At 52.9% G+C, this 21,689-nt stretch overlaps 1 protein-coding gene across 1 annotated transcript in view; it reads right to left on the reverse strand.

Annotated features, from left to right (window-relative positions):
• Positions 1-21,689, reverse strand: part of FLT4 (fms-related tyrosine kinase 4) — a 32,609-nt gene that overhangs the window by 8,537 nt on the left and 2,383 nt on the right. Inside the window, 17 exon segments of the mRNA XM_010024942.1 lie at positions 1,222-1,326; positions 1,795-1,930; positions 2,217-2,323; positions 2,599-2,730; positions 3,390-3,536; positions 3,785-4,110; positions 4,112-4,133; positions 5,182-5,290; positions 7,853-7,997; positions 9,549-9,711; positions 10,438-10,589; positions 11,100-11,217; positions 11,994-12,162; positions 12,773-12,912; positions 13,125-13,287; positions 14,164-14,276; positions 17,739-18,013. Of these exon segments, the coding sequence (XP_010023244.1) occupies positions 1,222-1,326; positions 1,795-1,930; positions 2,217-2,323; positions 2,599-2,730; positions 3,390-3,536; positions 3,785-4,110; positions 4,112-4,133; positions 5,182-5,290; positions 7,853-7,997; positions 9,549-9,711; positions 10,438-10,589; positions 11,100-11,217; positions 11,994-12,162; positions 12,773-12,912; positions 13,125-13,287; positions 14,164-14,276; positions 17,739-18,013 (2,522 nt within the window).

The raw sequence follows: 21,689 nt of genomic DNA on the forward strand, positions 1-21,689 counted from the left end.
CACTTGAGGCTTACATACAGATGCACACGTTTGAATCTCTGCCCTTTCAGCCTCCAGACAGAGATAACGAGCCATAAAACAATTTGAAGGAAAATTAGAAACAAAAGGCATCTGAGTCTCTTGATCATGACTGGAGATAGGAGCTCTCTCAGCTCAGACCTAGAATACCTTTTTATGAGTCCTGCCCGGCAGCAAACACAGTGCTGTGACATTGCCAGCTCTCTGTACTGCATCTTCTCCCCAAGCACCCAATTCACATCAACTCTTGATCCTCTATTTTACCCTCAGGGTGTGTTCTCTGATTTTCTGTTCCTTTTCATGCTTCTCAGCTTCCCTGTGTGCATTTTGCCTTACTTGAGAGTTTGTACATTTAGTCTGAGGGACAGAAGCATCCTCTTGAGCTGTGGCTAATGGGTCAGGTGAGAGCCATGCCTCAGAAGACTAAAGCCAGGCTTCCCTCTGCAATTGCTGTGCAGGTCATTTGTACCCTTGCAGTGGTAAGTACTGCCGAGATGAGCCAGGATTTGGATTCCATGTAAAGGCCACTGCTGGCCAGAGACTGCCTCGGTATTTTGTTGCGTCCCAAATTCTTATGTTTCAGATGCCTGTCTGAAAGTGTGGCTCTGAAAGCTTGAAATCTCATCCTGGATTGACCAGGTTTTGGGTGCAAAGCCAGTTTAGCCCTCAGAGCAGGTTAAGAGCTGCAGCCTGCTTCCTTACCCAGCTCTGAACCTGGTCCATAAACATAACATACAGGCACATTTGGAAGAAGGCAACTGGGAACAACACTTTCTTCAGTGGCCTGCTGAAGAGGGGCTCTGGATTCTTGTTTGTCCTTTGAGACACATTTCATTCTTTGCCTTTATAAACAGCTAAATTTCCTTGACAGCTGAGTTCCCCAAGTCCCTGCTGTCTTTCTGCCACTTGCCTCCCAGTGCAGCTGAATGAGGCTAAAGCATCCATGAGGGGAGGCCAAAAGGATCAAGCGTGTTGAGGCCAAGAAGCCATAAACTAAAAGGCTGGCTCCAGCTCCTCTACCCTAGGTCAGGGCTGGCTCAAGCAGAAGCACCCAGGAGTGTTTGTGGGAGATAAAACATTTTCCAGGGCCTTAACAAATGCCTTCTGCAGAAGACAGGCATTTACAGGGTGGACATTCCCTAGCAGGTGCCTCATTCTTTGCTGTCTGCACTGACTGTATACCCTGCTTCACTGACCACATACCTTTCAGCATTTTGACTGCTACGGTCTCACAGCTGTTACTTTTATTGATCCCAAATGCTGATGCTTCCACCACCTTCCCAAAGGCACCATGACCCAGGACTTTACCTATAGGCAAGGAGAGATGCAGTGTGAAGGAAGGCAGGTGCAGCACAGGCAGAATGGAACGAAAAAAACCCCAGAATCCTAACAGGAAACCATGGGAAGAAGAAAAACATCATAAAGGAAAAGGAAGGAGTGGAACATGTGCCCTTCCCAGGTGGCTGCTTGCTCTGTTGGTGAGAATAAGAGAACGGGTGATGGGAGGAACTGAGACAGAGCTGGCATGGACAAAGCAGAGGAAGGAAATGGTCCTGCAGAAGTGAGGGGCTGTTTGTTGCCCTCAAGCAGAGCATGTTGAAAGGTAAATGTGACACCTTGCAGCAGAGCAGCCAGGGCTAATGTCACTGCTCTGTGCCTTAAAGAGAGAAGGCATTAAATACACAGAGGTGTGTAATAAAGCTAGAGGATGAGTCCAAAGGGCTGGTGGGAAGCCCTGGCTGCAGCACACAGTGGCAGGGAGGGGGGCCAGCTCACCCAGGCGCAGACGGTCCCGTGGGAACTCCCACTTGCTGGAATCATAGGGCAGGTACTCGCACTGCTCCTCCAGGGGTACCTCACCGGGGTCCATGATGATGGAGAGGTAGCCTGTCTTGATATCTGCATGGGCAGGCTGCAGGAATCAACCAACACAAAGGGTGAGGAAGATGCCCTCCTGGCACTGGGTGCTGACTCCCAGAGGGGATTTGGTTCCTTTGCTTGTGTTGACCTGCTTCCCCCTGGCAAAGGCCATTCCCCCTCACTTCCGTTACCACAACCCTGTCCTTGGCAGTGAGAGTGCTTGAAGCACCACTCAATGATCTCCTTTTAGTGGAAGCTGTCACACAGCCCCACATCACAGCAATGGTGTTGCCCAAACCCCACTATGCCACCTCCCCCGCCCTGGGACCATCACGTACCCTTTTGATGTTACAGAAGATGAGGATAAGAAGGATCCAGAAGAAAACAGCGATAACACCAGTCCCAATCAGAATGACAATCTCCACATTGGTCCTGTCATCAGAGCCTGTGGGATGGGAGGGAAATTGTAGCTTCAGAATTCCCATTCTGTGCCCCAGCTCAGTTGTTCTTTGTGGCCTGTTTAGGGATGTGGGGAGGTGTGTTTGCCTGAGCTAAACATGCTCTGGGCTACAGATCCTCCTGTAATAGCACCATGCCACCAGCAAGACCTAGGGGCTTTCACTGCCTCCCGCTGCCTGGTGTCACAGAGAAGAGGTGTGGGACCTTGGACACACTCCCACTGCACCCCTTCATCCTCAGGGGTGTCGTAGCTGCTGGTACCTTCCACAGAGACGCTGGCCGAGGAGTTCACACAGCCCTTAGCATTGCAGACGCTGCACAGGTAGAGCCCAGCATCCTCCTCCCTCACCCTCTGAATGCTCAGCCTCTGGTTGAAGTCTGCCAGGTCAATCCCTGTAAAGCAAGGAGGATTGTGGTGGTCACTCACAGGGAGGGAGGATTAATATACTGGACTCATTCAAGCTCAAAATATGGTTCTTATTTTTTGGCTGGTTCATTTTAGATGGGAGAATGAAACTGCACCAGCTGGTAGAGGTTCTCTTCTATGGCCTGCTGGCCCCAGAAATACCCTGGAGGGGCTTTTCCCAGGCAGTGTATGGAGGGGACAAGATCCCTGCAGACAATGCTGGATGGGGCTGGTGCCCAGGCAGTCCAGCTGGTGTGCCAAGCCCTGCTTCAGCTACAGAACCTGTTCTTTTCCCTCTGCAGTGTGCCTGGATCCTTCCCATGTTCCTTACATGGGATCTGGGTTGGTCCCTGCATGAGCAGAGATTCTAGCCATTGGGCTGAGAGTAAGAAGATGGATCATTTTTCTCTCTCTACTCCCCAGCTGAATGTGCACATGCAGACAGTGCTGAGCCAGGCCCTAAGGCATAGACTTGGTCAGTAAGACTGCACCAAACTGGAATAGAACATGATTAAAACCAGAGTTCAGGCAATTCAGACAATGGGTGCCTCTCCCTGGGCACAGCAACTCCCAGCACCCAGCAGCATTCAGCTCTCCAGTCAACAGCCATGATTCCTGCCTTTGATTCACCCCCAGCCCACTGTACCTGACACTTCTTCTACCAGTTTCTCGTCTTTGTACCAGCTGATTTCAGGAACGTGGTTGCCATCCACCTTACAGCGCATCTCTATGGAGTCGCTGACGTTCACCCAAATGTCTGTCAGGTTCTGCTTGAGGCGGGGGATCTCCAGGGCTGGAGGAGCAGCACAAAGAGGAGGAGGGGAAAACGGGAAACTGATTGATCAAAAGAATATCTGTGTTCTGGGGGCCTTTGGGTCTCTGACCCCTGCTGAAGGGTGTCCTGAGAACCCAGGTGCCCTGCCTTTGCCACCTTGAGTTTGGCTTGCTTGCGTGGCTTCCCCTGGGGACGGACTGGGAAGCTGATGGCAGCAAAAGCATCAGCTCTCCTCTGTCACTCCCGCCTGCCCTGTGGACCCTCACCCTGCACAGAGATGTATTTCTTGTGGCAGTGCTTCTCCCGGGTCTTCCTGTTCTGCACCTCACACACGTAGTCTCCCTCCTCGCCCAGGGAGATGTTGGGGATGGTGAGCAGCAAGGTGGCATCATTGGAGTCCGGCTGGAAGCGCAGCTCCCCCTGCATCTTGGTGGCGTAGTGGTGGACGTTCTTGCAGTCCAGCACGAGGGGGTTGCCCTCCTCATCGTGGAGCTTGGAGAGGTTCAGCCGATACCACTGCAGGTTCTCGTAGGTGTAATTGTCTGCATTGCAGCTCAGCTGTAGGTCCTGCCCCTCTATGGGAAAAAAACTAAATCTCGACCCCGTCTGGAAGGGCTTTCAGGAAGGAAGTGAACATGTGAATGAGTTTTCATGGCTGAGCTGCCAGACACAACAAAATTGTCTCCTTGGGCTTAGCCCTCTGAGGCCCCCCTGTCCTCATCCAAGGTTAAGGAAACCAATCCTAGAGCAGAACTGTGACATGGAAACTGCTGGCAACAAACAGCTTAAGCCCAGCAAGTGCTAAAGGATATGCTGAAGTCCCAGGGTCAAACTAAGATGGGGTCACACATGGAACAAGTCTAGGCGGTCTGAATTAGGCTATTATTGCTCTCAACAAAGCTGCAGCATTCTGGATTACACACATGCCTGCTTTTACACGTGCAGGCAGTTACACAGCCAGGCTGGACAACTGCAGTGATGCACTCCAGAGCACCACTGGAGCAGCAACTGAAGATGTTCGTCTGCCTCCACAAAAGCTGGTGGCTCTGACAGCACAGGTACTGCCTATGAGGGCCATGAGCCCAGGTTTCTGTGGTCTGTCCAGAGAGGCATGAAGATAAGCCTCTGCTGTGCCTGTGCCAGGCTCCCTGTGCCCAGCCGACAGGGACAGACTCCTGCCAGCACAGGGTACCACTGGCAGGAACCTTCTGCAGCTCCATATGGGCCACGACTACTAAGCTCTGGCTTCTACAAACTCAGCTTCCTTCCACCACCAAAACCCGGCGGGGACTGTGCCAGGGGCTCCGGCCAGCAGGACCCGGGCTGGGAGCAGTGCCACTAGAGGATGCTCTTGGACCAGGCACATCCCCAGCCCAGGGAGCTGCCTGGGCCAGAGCCAGCAGGATGTCCCCAGCACAGGACCTAGGTACAGGCAGCACAGGCTCACCCCCAAGCCTGCCTGCCAAACTCTGCCTGTGCTATCTGCTGCCAGGGCTCCAGGCTTTTGCCACTCAGCAGAGCTGTGGGGTAATCCTGCTTTCCTGCTGGCTTCCTGATCACTGTTTAAGGTGCTAACTGTGAATGCCAGGACCTGGCAGGCCTAGGGTCCTCCCTATTTCAAGCAGAGAACTCATCTGGTGCGGTTGGAGGGGACAGTACTCACTGGTCACGTAGAAGTAGATCAGCCGCTCATCTCGACCCACTTTATTAGAGGCAATACACTTGTACATGACTGAGACGTTGGCCTCCTGGATGGCCAGTTTGCTGACTGTCTGATGGGGGAGAAGAGGACAAGGAGTTAGGAAGAGCAAGAGGGAAGAGAAGTAGGATCAGGGCTGCTCTCTGGCACACAGCAAAGCACCAGCAAGCCTGGCCCTGGCTGGTAGCTGTAGCCGGGAAAGGGTTATGCAAAAATAGCCCCTTCTTCAATAGTCTTTTGTGCATTTCAAGCCTCATCTGCTGGCTCTAGGAACAGCAACATGGTTTTATTCCTGATCTCTGCTCCTTTTTATGGAGTCCAGCCAGCACAGATGCCTCTCCATAGAAGTAAACTTCTTGCTAAGCCCCTTGGGTCACCATGGGGACAAGCCTGTGCCCAGCAAGGGGGACATGCACATGATGTTGGGTTGAGGGGGTGGCTAAACCAAAAGGACACCAAAGTTCTGATTCCCTGAGCCCTCTGCAGTTAAGTGACTACTTGGTGTTGCACAGAGTTCAGTGGAGTTTACAGACCTGTAAGTATTCCTTTTATCCATAAGGGGAAAAGAAATCTCTGAAAGCATTGCAGCTCTCACCACTTCAGGAAGAGCTGTCATCCTCTCCCTTTAAGTGTATACAGACACGGTCCTAAAAGGTTCCTCCTCCCTCCTTCCAGTAAGACACGACTAAGATTGGGCAGAGCCAGGCTGCTGTCCTGGGAGCACACACCCAGGAGATGCTGCTTCCAAATAAGCCAGGAAAGGCAGCCAGGGAGTAAGGATGTTCTCCTCCTCGCAGCTCACACTGTACATGTGTGAGTGGCCAAATGTGTTACAAGTACTCCCCTTAGAGGAGATCTGCAGTTTGAAGCACAGGTTTCTCCTCCCTCCTGGTTTAAATGACAAGTGGATCACATACAATAATCCCTCTAATGAGACAAAGTTTAAAAGGCAGAAAAATTATTGTTCCTACAGGGAAACTACTTTGCCTTTTACTATTCATCCCATAGACTTTGGGAAGCATTTCCGTTCTAAGTGGCAATGTATTAGCCTGTGTTAATCAAAGGAACTGAGTTCATTCAGTGCATATTCAATACAGCTGAAGTGACTTTATTACTAGTACTTTTGTGTGTTGCCTTTTCCGTTGCTTGGGGTTATTCAATACAGCTGAGGTGACCCTATTGCTGGCACTTTTGTGTGCTGCCTTTCCTGTTTCTTGGGGATTTTCCTTCTAATCTGCACTGTTATGTTTGTGTTGGGCTTTCTGGATTTGATGTCATCCTGCAGTGCATGGCTGTGCACTGCACACCCTGTGGCTCATTCTGGCCTTTCTGGTCAGAATAAAAACCAGAGGAAGATGTAGGAGTAGAGAGGCAGAAAGGAGGAGGAGAGGGAGAGAAAGCAGATTTGAGGACATAGCATCCCACTGCAAGTGGAAGAGCTCTCTTCTCCCAGAACTCTTGCATGCCCCTGGGCTGCACAACCTAAGTTGGACCTCCAGGACAGTTACAACTAAGTAGATGGAATGAGAAGGACACAGCAGAGGAACAGGAGGAAAATAATGAGGAAAAAAAAAAGAAAGATCAAAAGGGATCAAGACCAGAGTCAGATGTGGAGAGGGACACAAGGGCTTCTCACCCAGGAGCTCCCACCACCCCTGCTCGCCTGCCCGGGGGACACCAATCCCTGCCTTTCCCTTCAGCTGCTCAGGGAGGAGAAACATCTGCCCCTGCCACCCTTTTGGCAGAGTGATGAACTCCTCCCAGGCCAGGGGACGGGAAGTGCCTTTGGAGGTGTGTAGGAAAACAGGAAGTGACTTTCGGAAACAGGGGCTCGTTTGTTTGTTCTGCATCCCTCTGTGAGCGGCTGGTGCCCGACACCAGCGGGAACAGGAACCCCGTCATGGCACAGACCTGATACAGCGACCAGAGAGACAGAAAGAAACAGGCAGCAAGCAGTGTCTGGCTGTTTGAGGATCACATCAATGAGAGATGCTCCTTCCAGAGAGGTAACGCTGTGATGGAGAAGTGGGCTCTGTGGGGCACATGTGCTGCACTCTCAAACCTTCAGCAGATGGATGTCAGCATCTCCATACCACCCTCACCCCGCTGGGATGGGGTCAGCTGGATGAAATGCCCAGCCACACACATGCACATTCCCAACGCCAGAGATTTCCTGGTCAGTCTCTGACTCTTGCTCTCTCTTCCCAGCTGCCCAGGCTGCTCTGTGGGGTTTGGCTCTCCCAGAACAGTTCATGCAAGAGTGCTCAGAAATGGCCACAGGGTCCCCTAGAGCACACGTCCCCCATGCCCTCCCTAGCCGGGTGCCCTGTTTTCAACAGCAATCAGTGTAAATCCTCCTGCATAGTCAGCCCCAGCGGGAGCCTCCCTGGATGCAGGGTAATTCCTCAAAGATGACAGCTCTCCCTCGCCCTGGGGCTGCCTGGTACTGCAGAGCCCCAGGGCTGGGAACGGCCACTGATGATTTACTTTAGAAGCAGAGGTGTGAAGCCCTCCCCAGATCTGTCTCTGCCAGGCTTGTTTCCAGGCCACTTTTGCTGGCTGATCACAAAGGACCCCTCCGAGGGTGCCTGTCTCCAGCTCCTCACTCCAGATGGGCTTGGAGCTACAGCCTCACCTTGTTCCGTCCCTCCACAAACTCCACCCAGGTGTCGATGCTCTCGATGGGGTTCACTGCATCCTGCTGTGACACATCTTTCCAGTCCTTGCACTCAGGCATCCGGTCCCGCTGATGGCGCCTTGCTGCCCGGTGCCTGCTATTGCTAACCCAGGAGCAGGGGAAAGAGGAGAGAGATGGAGAGGAGGTCAGCTGGGAAAAAGGCAGCAAAACCATCTCTGTGTCTGAGAATTGATGCCCCTGTGCTCTAACTCTGCAAAATTTCCTGTGTCTTTCAGTTACATGGTTCTAATGTGCTTTATAAGGGTGCCCCAAAAACACTAGTGAGGAAACATCTACAGATGTGAAAATTGAGGCAGGGAACAGATACAGGTGTCCCAGGCAGTGTTTTCATCCCCAGACCTGTGTTTTCATCTTTCCCTGCTGTGGGTGGAGGAAGGCTGGGGTGAAATTGGTTCGTGCGTACCTCGGGCAGTTCTTGATGCCACTCTGCTCAGCAATGAGGCTGCAGGGACAGTGAGTCAGGGGTGTCACAGGCTGGCTGGGTGCTGGCCTGGAGAGCAGATGGTGCAGCACCCCAGGGTGCTCCTGCTGCTCTCGAGTCAATGAATATCAGGAGGGAAACATCCCAAGTAAAGATGCTGCTAGCATCTCACAGAAACATGGTGATATCTTAGTTTGAGACAGGAGAGCTGGGAGAAGTGCCTAAATCTGCCAGGCACTGGGGATGCTGCAGCCTGTTTCTGAGATGCAGCTGGGGCTGGGAGACAGGCGGGTCTGCCCAAAATACAGGGTGGGAGGTACGGAGGGAGAAGGCTTATGGCCACAGGGAAGCAGCGGGGGAGCTGAGCACCCAAGAGCAGTGGCAAGGGCACCAGCAGTGCAGGGCACAGCACTTGGCGGGGCGAGCACACCAGTGAGCTGTGTAAACAACAGGAAGCTGGAAAGAAGCCTCCTGCATCCTCTGGAGCTATGCTAGGCAGAAATACGGTGGCCTTGGGAGACAGTGCTCATAATTCATGGGCCCCTCTGCTTCCTGACAGGGCCACAGTGCACTTGCATGCGATGGAGAGCTCTCTGGTGTCCCTGGCTCAGTACAGCCTGCACAGGGCTGCAGGACCTGGCTTCCTCCAGGCACCCTGATGTCCTCCACCCTGACTGCTCCGGCTACAACTCCCCAGCATCCCTTTTCCTTCTTCCTGCCACTAAAAAGTGTTACCATAGCCCTGCCTGGTGCTGCCCCAGATTCCCAGGGCACAGGCAGTGGGCACGCACCCTTCCTGCCTACCTATTGGTGCTGCCTGCACAAACACCCTCCTGGCAAACCATCCCAGCAGCTGGCTCTTCCCCTGGATCCAGCAGCTCTTCCCTGCACACAGCACCTCTGCTCCTCTGAGGTGTGGCCAGACCATAGACATTCTATGCCAGATGCAGATGGCTGAGGATGCAGGGGAAGCTGTGGAAGCCCTTGGTGTGTGGGACCAGCCAGGCTGGGCAAAACTCTCACACAGAGCACAGGTGTCACTGATGGGCTTCATTCTGCCCCTCCACAGTGGGTGTTCAGTGCTCCAAGCTACCAATCAGTGCTGTACTCCTCTTGCCATGTTGTGAGATGGGGTCTGGGACACAGCCATGGTCACAAGGAGCCCGCAGTGTCATGCTTGTGGCCTGGTAAGACACAGGTTTTGGCCCTTACATGCTGCGTCGGGAAAACATCCGACAGGGCATCCATGGCCTCCACTGCCACTGGATCACCTCCGGTGCCGGGATGCCATAGACTGTGCAGGTGAGGGCCTGGGGGCTCCTCCGGGAGTAGATGCTTGGAGAAGAGGCTTCCTTCTCATGGATGCGCGGAGGAACTGCAAGGATCAGAGTGACACCGTGAGGTCAGCCCCTGCACCCCCAGGCCAGGCACAGCCCTCCCCAGGCCTGTCTCTACAGAGACTGGCCACTAAAGCACTATGGCTCTTAGGGCAGCTCCTGGGGACCTCAGACCTGCAAGGCAGAGCAGATCATACTTAGGCACATTCAAGTGGTGTCATTTCTCCTTCCTCTGCAGAGTGTGACTGTCTGGATGCTGCAGGGCTCAAAGCACTGTCTGGCGGTCCCCAACAAAGGGCTACAGAGCCTGATGGAGACAAACCTCCAAACAGCAGTGCCCTTCCAGCACTTTCTCTGCTGGCATCTGGTTCCGGCATGATTTGGACCAGTTTCTGCTGGGGGAAAACTCCCCAGAAGCTTCCCACCCAGAGAACTGCTCCAGCTCCAGGCTTTGTGTGTGCTGTAGCTGTACTGCCCTCAAGTCCACATCAGTCAGGGTCGCCCCTCAGAGCGTGTCCTGGGAAATGGCTCCTGAGCAAGGACATATCCTGCTGAGAGTGACGGAGCCAGGAACAAAACTATGCTGTATCACCAGGCCAGAGAGAACCAGCCTCAATGTAACCAGAGCATCCCTCAGCAATGAGGGAGGAGATGATGTAGGTACCAACTGCTTCAGGATAGCAATGGAGACTTGATCTTGGAGTAGCCCAAAGGCTGGAGCCATGGACTGTCCCCCCAACCCCAGCCCTGAACCCCTCCCTTACCATTGACGATTAACTGGAGGCTGATGCGCTTCTCCAGCCCCGCCAGCCTGTTCCGCAGAACCAGCGTGTATGTCCCAGCGTGCTGCTCCGACACATCCTTGATCTGCATTGAAGATTGAGATTGCTTGGGAATTAGCTTCCCGTCCTTGTACCTGCGGGGAGGCAGAGAGAAAATGCAGCCATGGGGAGGAAGTGTCCCGCTGGCAGCTGGGCAGGGGTCTGCTGGTCCCCACTACAGTCCAGTTCAGGGCGCCGCTGCTAGCACTGGGGACCCCTCTGGAGAGACCCCTGGGCTTTCCCTGGACCTGAGTTACGGATCTTCTATAGATGTGTCTGGGGTTGGGGATGTTGTAGCTCTGCTATAAGCAGAGCTATCTTGCTCCCCTGGGCAGCCTTGATCCCCACTGCAGGGAGGCAAGAGGGGCAAGCTCCATTTGTTCCCTCCAGAGCTGTTAGGACATTTGCTGCTTCATCCCACAGTGTCACCTCCTCTCATCCCAAGCTATGCAGCTGAGAGCCAGGGTAGGTGGGAGAAATGACCCCCATGAGTGGAAAAATGTGACATTTGGGACAATCTTGGCCGCAGAGGGATTGGGATAAGCTTTCCTAGTTGGTAGAGTGAAGGCGAAGAGAAGGTGGTCAGGGTAAGAAAGGTGAGTTACCACTGGAAGTCTGGTGGGGGGTAAGCCACGACCTTCACCGGCAGCTTCACGGCTTCATCTCCTGCGGTGGCTTCTATCACGGGGCCCTTTCTCCACTCCACGTTGATGAAGGGCTTTTCTGCAAGCAAAAAGGTGAGCATGGAGGAGAGGAGAGCACAAAAGGACAGGCTGTCACCAAGATCTGCTGCTCTCCACAAGGCCTGACAGCAAGGACTGAGGACAGGTGGGGTGTTGTGGCAGTGCAGTTGACAACAACTACTTCTCTGCAACGATGAAGTCAAAATAACCAAATTTGACTGTTGTCTCATCTGCTCATATGACCCCCGGCCTCTCTTCCACATCCCTGTTCCCAGCAGGGCTCCCTCCCTGGAGCAGAAGGGAGTGGGTGCCAGGCAGAGCTGGGCAGACCAGCCCTGCTCTGTGACTCTGGCATCTGAAGAGCTGTCTCTGCCTCACTGTTGTGAGCCATCATGGACACAGGGAGGCTGCGCTGCCCTGTCACATTCTGCTGCCAGGAGACAGCCGCCCAGTGCTGATGATACCTTGTGCACCTGCAGCTCATGCCTCCCAGGCCAGCCATGCCACAGGGCACAGCATCTGCCACAGGACCATGAGACCTGTGTCCCCGGCCATCTCACTGACATTTGGGCCAGTTTGGTGTTTGCATCTCACTTATCTTGGCAATGTGAATGTGATCATGCTCCCCGTGTGGTGCTGGGGTGCAGAAGGGCTGAGCGACTGGAGGAAGGCTGGGTCTTACTAAAGCAAGTGGGATGGAGGTGCAGGAGCCCCTTTACTAAGCCTTGGGCCAAGCACTGTCTGAGCAGCCTGGGGCTTGCTGTGCTTGCAGCTGGGCTCTGGCTGTGGCTCTGTGGGGAGCGGAAGGCACCGTACCGTGCACGATGACGTCTGTGCTCTCCTCCAGCATCTGGGCACCGTTGGTGGCAGTGCACGTGTACCTGCCCAGGTCCTGCTGGCTGACGTTGTGCAGGGTCAGGATACTGGAGAGCTCCGTGTGTGTCTGCAGGGACCGGCGCTCGGGCTCTATCACTGCCCGCTGCGTCTGTGGGAGAGGACAGAGAGAAGGGGATGAAAGACATCAATGGGATGGGGTTGTGCAAGCCCTGTGTGGCTGCCTGAGGCTGGGATAACAGCATAAAGTTCTGCTTTTATCTGCAGCCCAGTAACCAGGCTGGGAGACCTACAGATACCTGAACAGAATGGTGCCCTCAGGGGACTCCCCTGTCTCACTGTTCGCAAGAACCAAAGGCTACAACAGGGGGAAAACACAGTGGGGAAGGGAAGGAAAACAAAGGGAGGGACCCCATCAAGGCATTTGGTAACCAGGGCTGTGCGGCTAGAATAGCTCCTTTTAAGCCAATGATGTTTGCTCTGGATTTGCACTGCTGGAAATGAAGCCAGTGTTTGCCCAGGAAAGCCCCAGAGCAATAATACCTCAGCAAAGAGGAAAAGGGGTCTCCCCTCTGTCTGCCTTCTGCTGCAGGAGAGAAAAATGGAAAGCACTCAGAGCAAGATGTACTGGGCCCAGGAGGGTTAGGATCATGAAGCAGAGCCCTGCCAATGATGTGAAGAGGCACACATGAAGGGGCAGGAAGGGACGACTCAGAGGGAAAATTGTCCAGTGCTTCTGGAGCCGCTTTGTTTGCTGGTACCTGTTTGCCAGGGTAAGTCCACTGGAAGCGGACACCAGAGTTGAACTCAGCCCACACTGTGCAGTTCAAGACCAGCTTCTCTCCCACCAGCAGCTCCATAGCTTTCTTGGGATACAGCTGGATATCGTACAGCTCGCTCCCTGATGAGGAAGAGGCAATGAAAAGACATTTCTGATCTATTAACTCTTTCATTCAGATCATGGAGTTACAGAATGCTTGGTGTATCCCTGTCTGGCACACAGAGGAGATACAAGCACTGTGCAGAGTCAGGACCATAACAACCCCGTGAGCCAGACTGATGCACTGCAGAGTCATCTAAATTCCCCTTCCCTGCACCTTCCCAAATATTCACCTGCTATATGGATGATGAAGAAATTGGATCTGAAGACCTTCTTGTCAATGACAGTCTCACACTGGACAAACAGGGAGTCCCTGATCAAGTGCGTCGGTACCTGCACCCCCTTCTTGTTGTCCCAGAAAGTGCTTTTCCCGTCAGGGTGGATGAGGGAATTTTGCTGGAAAAATCAACATTTTGCCAACTGAAATAAGAAGGTAGCAACATTCCCACCCCTTCCAGGCTTTTCATTGGCTAACACATCCCTTTTGCGGGAAGAAATGATGCAGCATCATGCTGTGCTGGCCTCCTGCCCTCTCCCCTCCAAGGGTTTGTCATCTAGGAATCTCGGCCTCCCCTATACCCTGAGCAGCATATCCTGCACCACGAGCCTCTGCATCTGCAGAGTGGGCCAGAGACTTCCAGGAATGGAAACTTCTAGTGATAGCTAAGGAAACTGATGCTGATGTCCCAAACATCAGCCCCACTGGGATGAGTGCTGACCTTGGGTAGTGTCCTTCCCGGGCAAGGGGAAGGCCCCTGGCCCCCAGAGTGTCCCTGGAGGCTGTTGTACAATAGTAACACTCATCCTGGAAGGATGTATTTGCATTGTAAAGAAAAAAAAAGGGAAAAAAAAAAAAAAAGAAAGACACAAGCAAACTGATAACAGAGCTGTTTTTAGTCATCAGCCCCAGGGCTGCAACCTCCTCCCTCATAGGGATGCCGACCACCTAAAGGGTTTGTAGATCAGAAACCAGAGAAACAGGGGATGCTGCGGGGAAATGGGATTAAAACTAAGTCTTGTTTTGTTTCATAATGCTCCAGGGAAGAGAAGCAAGGTTGGCAGGAAACCCGTGGGGTCTGCCCGAGGGACCTGGACAGCACAGCTTCAACCAGCAAATAAAACGAGGAAGCCAGTGGCTTGTACTTTCCATGGAAAATGTGTCCCATGCATTTTCCATTCCTGGCAGTGCCTGTCCTGCTTCCACTCAGGTAATTACAAATGCAGAACAAATGAACACTGTGGTCCAGAATCTCCCCCTGGCCGAGCTCTCACCAAGATCAGTGTGACGTTAAGATCTGGAATGGACACGAGGCATGGTACCCAAGTGTTCTCCTTCTTGCTGATGAGGAGGGTCTCTGGTTTGTTGATAAATGGCTGTTCAAAATCTGAAGAAGAAATATAAGGAGAACAACTTACTAAACAGAGGCCAGAAAAGAACTGGGAAGAGGAACCAGCCAGAAGAGAGTGATGCTTTCTGGCTTTCTTTAACACAGCATGAGCTTGCCAGAGGGAGTGGTGTTGAGCTGGGTGGCCCCATCTGCAGTGTGTGACACTCAGAGGAGACACCTGGAGCTTGGGAATGCAAAGGGAGCAGCAGAGGTGAGCGCCTGGGCCAGCCGGCTCCTCCACACCAAACACTGCACCGGCGGAGTGGCACTTGTGTGACATTTGGCAGTGCTGGAAGTGACCTCCCCTTTCCTGTCCCCCTCAAGGTCCCTGCCTGGGTTTGACTTGTTGTGTAACCATCAGGCCTCGTCCTGGGCTCAGCCCGGTGCCGGGCTGTGCCGGGCTGTGCCGTGCTGGTGCCACGCAGGCAGCGCGACCTTCCAGGGCGAGGAAGTGATCCGCAGAGGAATGGTATGCAGATGTCATCCTGCAGCCATCCCGGCCGGCAGATAAACAGATGAGCTGAGCTTTCCAGGGCTGCCACCCCACTGCCTCCCAACTGCTGCAAGCACAAATATTGACAGGAAGCACAAACCCACCCCAAATTAATCAGTGACGTGACTGAGCAAGGACAGGGACATCGCACTAAACTCCATGGGGACCTAGCGCCAAGAAGCAGAGTGTCTGCACAGAGGGCTGCCCCATCCTGCTCAGTGCATTGCCTGTTTCAAATGAGAAAAGCCCAAGCAGGGCTCCACAGTGGAAAGAGCTGATGGCAGCAAATAAAGGAGATGTGCCCATTGTGCCAGGCAGCATCCAGACACGGAGCGCAAAGACCAACTTGATCCTAAAGAGATGACAAGGTAACAGGCAGCATGGACCCCATTTCTGGTTATTTCCAGATACACTGGAAAGAGCTGGTGAGACCAAGATGCAAAATACACTTGCATCCCAAGCCAGGGCCAGAGGATAGGAAGGGTGCAGGTTGTCTTCCAGCGCCTCATGCCAGCTACTGCTCAGGCTGTTCAAACCACACTGGGCCTAACCCAATCCAACCCGGTGCTCCCACTGTGAAGCATATAAGGGAATTCCTTTAACGTGTGATCTATCTGATCTAAAGCTGTTGCTTCAGTGATAGTCATGCTGCAAAGATCTACTCCTGGTAGCTTTTTTCTATGGCTCAGGTGAATCAAGCCATACACAGGAAACGTGTTGGTCATGAATATACGGATTGCCCAGAGAATTCTTATCTTTATTTCCTGGGGTTTTGTGCTGCCACAGGATTGCTGACTTCTGAAATCACAGATTTGTTTCCGACTGTGAATATGTTCCTCATTCCTCTCCTGAGCCCTGGGCAGAGGGAGGAGGTGCACAACTGTCAGAGGTGAGAGAATATGAGGTCCCCTCGAAGCTCAGATGGCAGCCAAGAACTAACTGATTTACTGGGTTGGTCCTGCTGCCAATAAGCTTGTGATTCATGCACTAACTCCCCTCTCTGACCACATCACATATTTTCTATTAGGCTGTCTTAATGGGTCGGATGGGAATAATTTAGCATCTTCTTCATTAATATATGCTAAGCTTTATGAGATGGGAGCTGTACACATCTTATTCTACTCTGATGAGGCATTCTGTATGTTTACAGTGCTATCTGTAGCTGTAATAAAATATATACCTAACTGGACACATGGGAAATGAGACATATGTGTGGAGAGTTCATTTGACAACTGAGCTACAGGTAAAACGCAGAAGAACCCATTTTTCCAGCCAAGCACAGATATTCTGGTTCCTGGCAATTCCACCAAGCTCTTAACATGAGAAATGAGGTCGATGGATAAACCTGTGGTCTGACCATGCTGTCTCCAAACATCCCCAACACTTACATCAGCCCTTCCAAGCTCTCTAGGGACAGTTTCACACTGCAGCCCAGTTCAAGCAAGGTTTTATCTGGATGTTCTGCAATGGCTGTGGTTACCGTATGCCTGGGTTTTCCTGACATGTCCCTTCTCCTGCCTGAAAGCCTGTCCTGTTTGGAAAGGCAGATTCTGAGGTTTCCTGGATGCTTGATAGCCGTAACAGGGCAGAGCCTGATTGGAATGAGTGTAGCCATGTGCACAGCAACGCTGCGAGGTGTTGGCTGGATCTGTTGCGCACAGGCTGTCCACAGGCACTGTGAGTCCCATGGGCCCCAAGAGTGTGGGATTTATTGCCCCTAAGCTACACTGCATGTGCATATTTGCTGCTCTCAGGTAAACAGGAGAGCCATTGCTGAGCTGCACGAGGCTGGAGGCGAGAGAAGGTGGACAAGGGGGCAAAGTGGCATTTGCTGGATCACAAAGAAAATCAGGCTCTTGCAAAAGCACTCCCTGCATGTAAGCTTGTTGAGTTGTACTTATTTTACGTGTGTGTTAAGAAGCCCTCTGCCTCCATCCTCGTACCCTAGAGTGCCTGATACCCCCTGTCCAACTCACAGTTGTCCCCTCACAACACGTCTGGGATCCAGGGAAGCTCTGTCCTGTTTTAGGATGAGCCCACAGGAAGAGGATGCAATTGCCCAAACAGATCTCCATTCCTCTCCAGCAGCTGCCCAGCTTTTCTCATTTGCCCCTGCATTTTTCTCTGCATAGTTGCAGAGGCAAATCTGGCTTTGCCCCGGGACTTCTCAAACATGCATCTTGTATGTCATGACCTGCCTGGCTCATGACAACTGCACCAACTAATAAATGGGGGCGGAAAGAGAAATAGCTCAGCCAACTGTTTCCAGGGGACAGGACTCATTTATCTTGCTGGAGCACGCTGCGAGCAGCGGGGGAGACAGTGCAGGAGGAGACCCTGGGGCATGGAGAAGCTGCGTGTTGGCCCCAGAGCCACTTGCTGAGCTGAGGTTCCATCTCCAAGCCTGGTGGACAGCCTTACTCCTCCAAAACACATCTTATAACCCTGCCTGTGCAGGCAGCCCGTGTACTAGGTGGAGAGAAGCATTCGAGTCTGCTGCTGTGGAGTGGCTCCAGGGCCGTCAAGCCCAGGGACAGGAAAAGATTGCACATAGCGTGTTTGCACCACTGCTCCTCTCCGTCTCTCAGCCTCAGCTTTGTGGAACATTATCACCCTAGCTGCTAGCATCTCGGAGAGCCCCAGCTGCCCAGAAGCTAACTCTGGTGCTTTTTTTAGTGGTGAAGCATCTCTGAGGCCCGGCTTTCACTCCTTAAATTCCTGCATTCCAGCCCGGCTGGAGCGATGCCCTCCGGCCGGGACGTAATTGAATCCCAGGCGCTGCCGCCATGGATGGATATTGGCTCCCTTGAAGTGCAGGGAACCACCAGCCCTTGACCCCCTCCCTGAGCCTGCAGCAGCCACGCTCTGCCCTGGGAGGCTGGGGGGCACGTTGGGCTTTTTCTGCTATTATGCTGGTGCACAGGCTGCCCCTGAGCTGAAGGTACATATGGATGGATGGCTCTTACCTCTCACAAACACGTAGGTGCTGACTGCTGTGGTGCCCTCGATTTTGGCATCAATGTACTTGTAGTAGCAGCGGTAGTAACCTGTGTCGTTCGCCTGGGTCTCCGTCAGCACCAGGACTTTGCAGTACGGCTTCGTGCCGGTGCCCTCGCAGTCTTCTTCTCGGATTGCCCGGCTGCTGCTGGGGGCTGCTGAGGCCACCAACTCGGTCTCCTTCTCCTTCCCAGCAGGGTCCACCTTGCCCCCGGGCCACGACCACTCCAAGGGGTGCTGGCCTCTAGACATGGGCAAAGAGGAGAGTTAGCATTGGTCCGAGCAGGGGAAATGCAGTGAGGATTTAACTGCCCTGTGCGACTCTGCACATGTCTGTACATGGCCCAGCCACCACTCTTGGGCTGTGGCGTGGCCATCCTCCAAGGAGAAGAATAGGCACAAGCAACTTCACGAATCACTGGGCATGCAGAAGCTCATCCCCTTTCCCAGGCCACCTCTCTGGCCATGCTAAGCTGTAAGATATCAGCCCACTGACAAGCAGGACTCCCCCTCCCGTGACTTTGTCCTACTGGTATTGATGCCAGAACAAGAAGCCACAGAGGGCCCTGAGGGAAAGGCTCCATTTATTCTCTATTCCCTCTCATTATTAAAAGGGTCCAGAGCTATTAAGAAAACACATGGATGTGATGAGTTCCCTTGGCTCAGCATAGCTGCTGGCTGGGGCTCATGCTGTGATGAATGGAGTGGGAAGGAGAATGAGGGAAGGAGAGCAGACTGGAAAGAAAATGGGAAGGAAAAAAGCAGGAGGGAATCAGGGATGAAAGACTGCAACGTAAATACAAGGAGAGGCTCAGCTAACTGCTTCCTTCCCTGCTGCCTATTCCCACCTCTGCCAAGACACTGAGCTACAAACACCTCTCCATAACCACAGACCCTGTTCTCCAGCAGCCCGAAGACAAACGGAAAAGTCCAGGAACTGCAAGAAACCCCCAGGCAGAGCGTGCACGTGTCTATTTATATATAACTGAGGATCTCCAGGGCGGGAAGCTCGCATATGCACGTGTACGCACGCACGCGCCACCTTAGCTTGCTATGGCTGCACTTGTTTACTACAAACAACACAAGCTTTTATTCCATGCTGGAAGTTTCCTTCTGTGAAATCAGAGCCCCTTTCAGAGGAAGGCCGAGTCTCCACTTGAAAGTTTGCCAGTAAATCTGAAAGAATGTGCAAAAGAAGGGAGGAAAAAAGAAGACATCGCAAGGGACAGCTGTGGGGTGAGAATGGCTTTTTGTCAGCACCACTTGCTCTATCAGGGGAAACTGGGTTCATCTATTATGCAAGTTGGGAATAGGCATGTTGGCACATGCAGCTCCTCTGCCAGGACAGCTCTGTGGGCAGATGCTTCTAAGCACAGCCAGATCATGACCATCACCGATAGCTGGATGCAGACAGCGAGGGACAGCAAGAAGGAACTAAGATAAGGTGCTATCGGAGGGCAAATGGCTCATATGCAATGAGGACAGGATTTCTGTCCAAGCATGGGGGAAAGACCTGCCTCTTTGTGTTTGTCTTCAGCAGCTGATTTATCTTCCTGCAGACCTTGCTGTCTTGCTCGCTGCGGCTGAGTCTGGAGACACTGTGCTGCAGTCTCCCCATGTCACCAGGCATAAAGGCTCTGGAGGCAGTGATGTGCCCTTGGGGACAGCCACGCAGCCCCTCTGACCCAGCTCAAACTTCTGCATTCACTGAAAATGCCACCAGTGCCTGAGGCAGGACTGGAAGTACAGCTGTGGTGGCTTGTGTCCATGAATCATGGGCAGGCTTTTCCAAAGTAACAGTCTCACAAACGCTTCAGTAAAAACAAAGCTCTTGAATTTTGAGTTTTCCCCATCCTATGCATGCACAGGGAAATAAAATACTACCTCTGATCACCAAACCAGTAACACCCAGTGGCCTCTGCTGTGCCCATTGCTGCTGTGCCCATGGCCCCGCTGCACTGAGCACAGACCATGGGGCTGGCCCTGCTCTCAACCCAGAGCTGAGCGCTTCACACCCCAACTGCACAAAGGAGCCCCAAAGCCCTTTGCGGTCACTCAGGCATTTTTGGCTCTCCACAAGGAGCAGGGTAATTGTACAAGTCTCCAGTGTTTCCGCTTTCTGTTTGTTTACCCACTGGGATTTTCACACATTATCAGATCCACTTGTTTTATTAACCATCAAGGCTTGCACTAGCTGAGTGACACGTATTTGTATAAACACGGATGGGCCAGTACAAACAGACCTGCCGACCAGCCTGCGGGCAGCTCTAAACCAAGGCATTCCTTGATCATGTGCTGCTCAACCAGAGCCAGTGAGGACACAGAAGATGTAGGTCTTGGTGTGAGTCCAAGTTCACCTCAATGGTGCGTTAAGAGCACCAAAAGAAGACAGGGAGGATGGCAGGCCAGGCTCACTTGGCTTTATTTCTGAATCTACCCTCTGCATTTGAGGGACAGTCCAGGCAGCAGTTTCGGATGGTTTCCTCCCTCCTTTCTGTCACCTTCAAAGATTTATTCCCAAGTTGTTTTCCTTCAGCTCCGATAATGTGCTGCTGGGTGATGGAGCCTGCTGAAGCCAGCTGGAAACAGATGCATTGTGGGCTTCTCCACAGCTGTTTTCCTAAATATTTTCAGGACAGATGCTCTTCAAGGGAGACGTTACAATTGGCACCACTTTTCCTCAATCCTCTTTGAAGCTCCCAAGTGTGCTATGATGGGAAAAACTGGCTGCGCCTTTGTGGCTTACCTGGGATGAGACAGATCCCCCCTCAGCACCACAGAGGATGTTCAGAGCAGTCACACACATGTAGGAAAGAGCAGCAGGTGGTGTGTGTCCCTGCTCAGGAGCAGTCACGGTGGGGCACTGCCTTATCCTCAGGCTCCTTCAGCCCCGCCACAACGCCCATTTCCTCCACAGGAGCCAAGAGGGCTCTGGGGTCAAATACTTCCTCTCTTCCAGAGTCAGGTTTATGCATCTGTGAACCAGCTCTATTAACAAGCCAGTGGGCAGCAAAGGACAACCTTGCCCTTCTTCTTGTAAACACCATGTTGAGGTGACATTCCCTCTCCACTTGAGTGCCCAGCACCTGCACGATGGGACGAGGCAGGATGGGGATGACACAGCCAGCACCAAGTTGTTCCCTCTGGAGGCTCCTGCTGTTGTGCAGCTGGATCCTGTGGGCTCTGCTCCAATATTCATGAGGTGGAACAGCACAGGCTCTCTGCTTTCCCCCAGCACAGGCTGCCGAGGGCATGAATGCAGAGATTCACCATATTCTTTCCTTCCTTCTCAGGATGGGAGCTAATAAAAGATGCACTGTCCATGTGGGCATCAGCCCCTTTGCCATGCTCTGCCACATGCTTAGAACAAAACGTCACTGGGGCTCTCAGCCAGCCCTGGCATGATCTGTTTTTTGGGGAATGCTCCTACACTGGTCCCCTGCTCTGTCTGGACCTCTCAAGGGTGCATTGTGCTGGGTGACAAGGGAACATGCCTGTATGTGATGCCATCTGCAAAAGCACAGCCCCAGCACCTGGTGGCTCCTTGTGGGTGTGCTGTGTCTTTGTGTCTCTGCTACGCATGCCCAGCTCCAGAAGCATCGCTTATCCCATGGCCTGGCACGGACTCTGGTCACTGACGCTGCTAGGTGAGCTGCAGTGGTGTGACAGTGGTGATTGGACAAGCATCCAGGCTGCTGCAAGGGAGCCTGAGAGAGCAGTTGGCTGCAGGACTCTCACGCTCAGTGGGTAAAGCTTGAAAGGTCTCCAGGGAGTCTCACATGGTGGGTTTTGAGCTCAGCTTTCTGCTGAAGCACTGCTTCAAGCAGGCCTGTACTCCTGGCTCCAGGGCAGCTTGAAGAGCAGCCAGAGGACATTGTTCTCAAGGGAAGACCAGGGTCAAACCGAAGGCACCTCCAACG

This window comes from Nestor notabilis, unplaced genomic scaffold (assembly GCF_000696875.1).
Source record: "Nestor notabilis isolate BGI_N333 unplaced genomic scaffold, ASM69687v1 scaffold30730, whole genome shotgun sequence".
NCBI classification, from domain to species: domain Eukaryota; kingdom Metazoa; phylum Chordata; class Aves; order Psittaciformes; family Psittacidae; genus Nestor; species Nestor notabilis.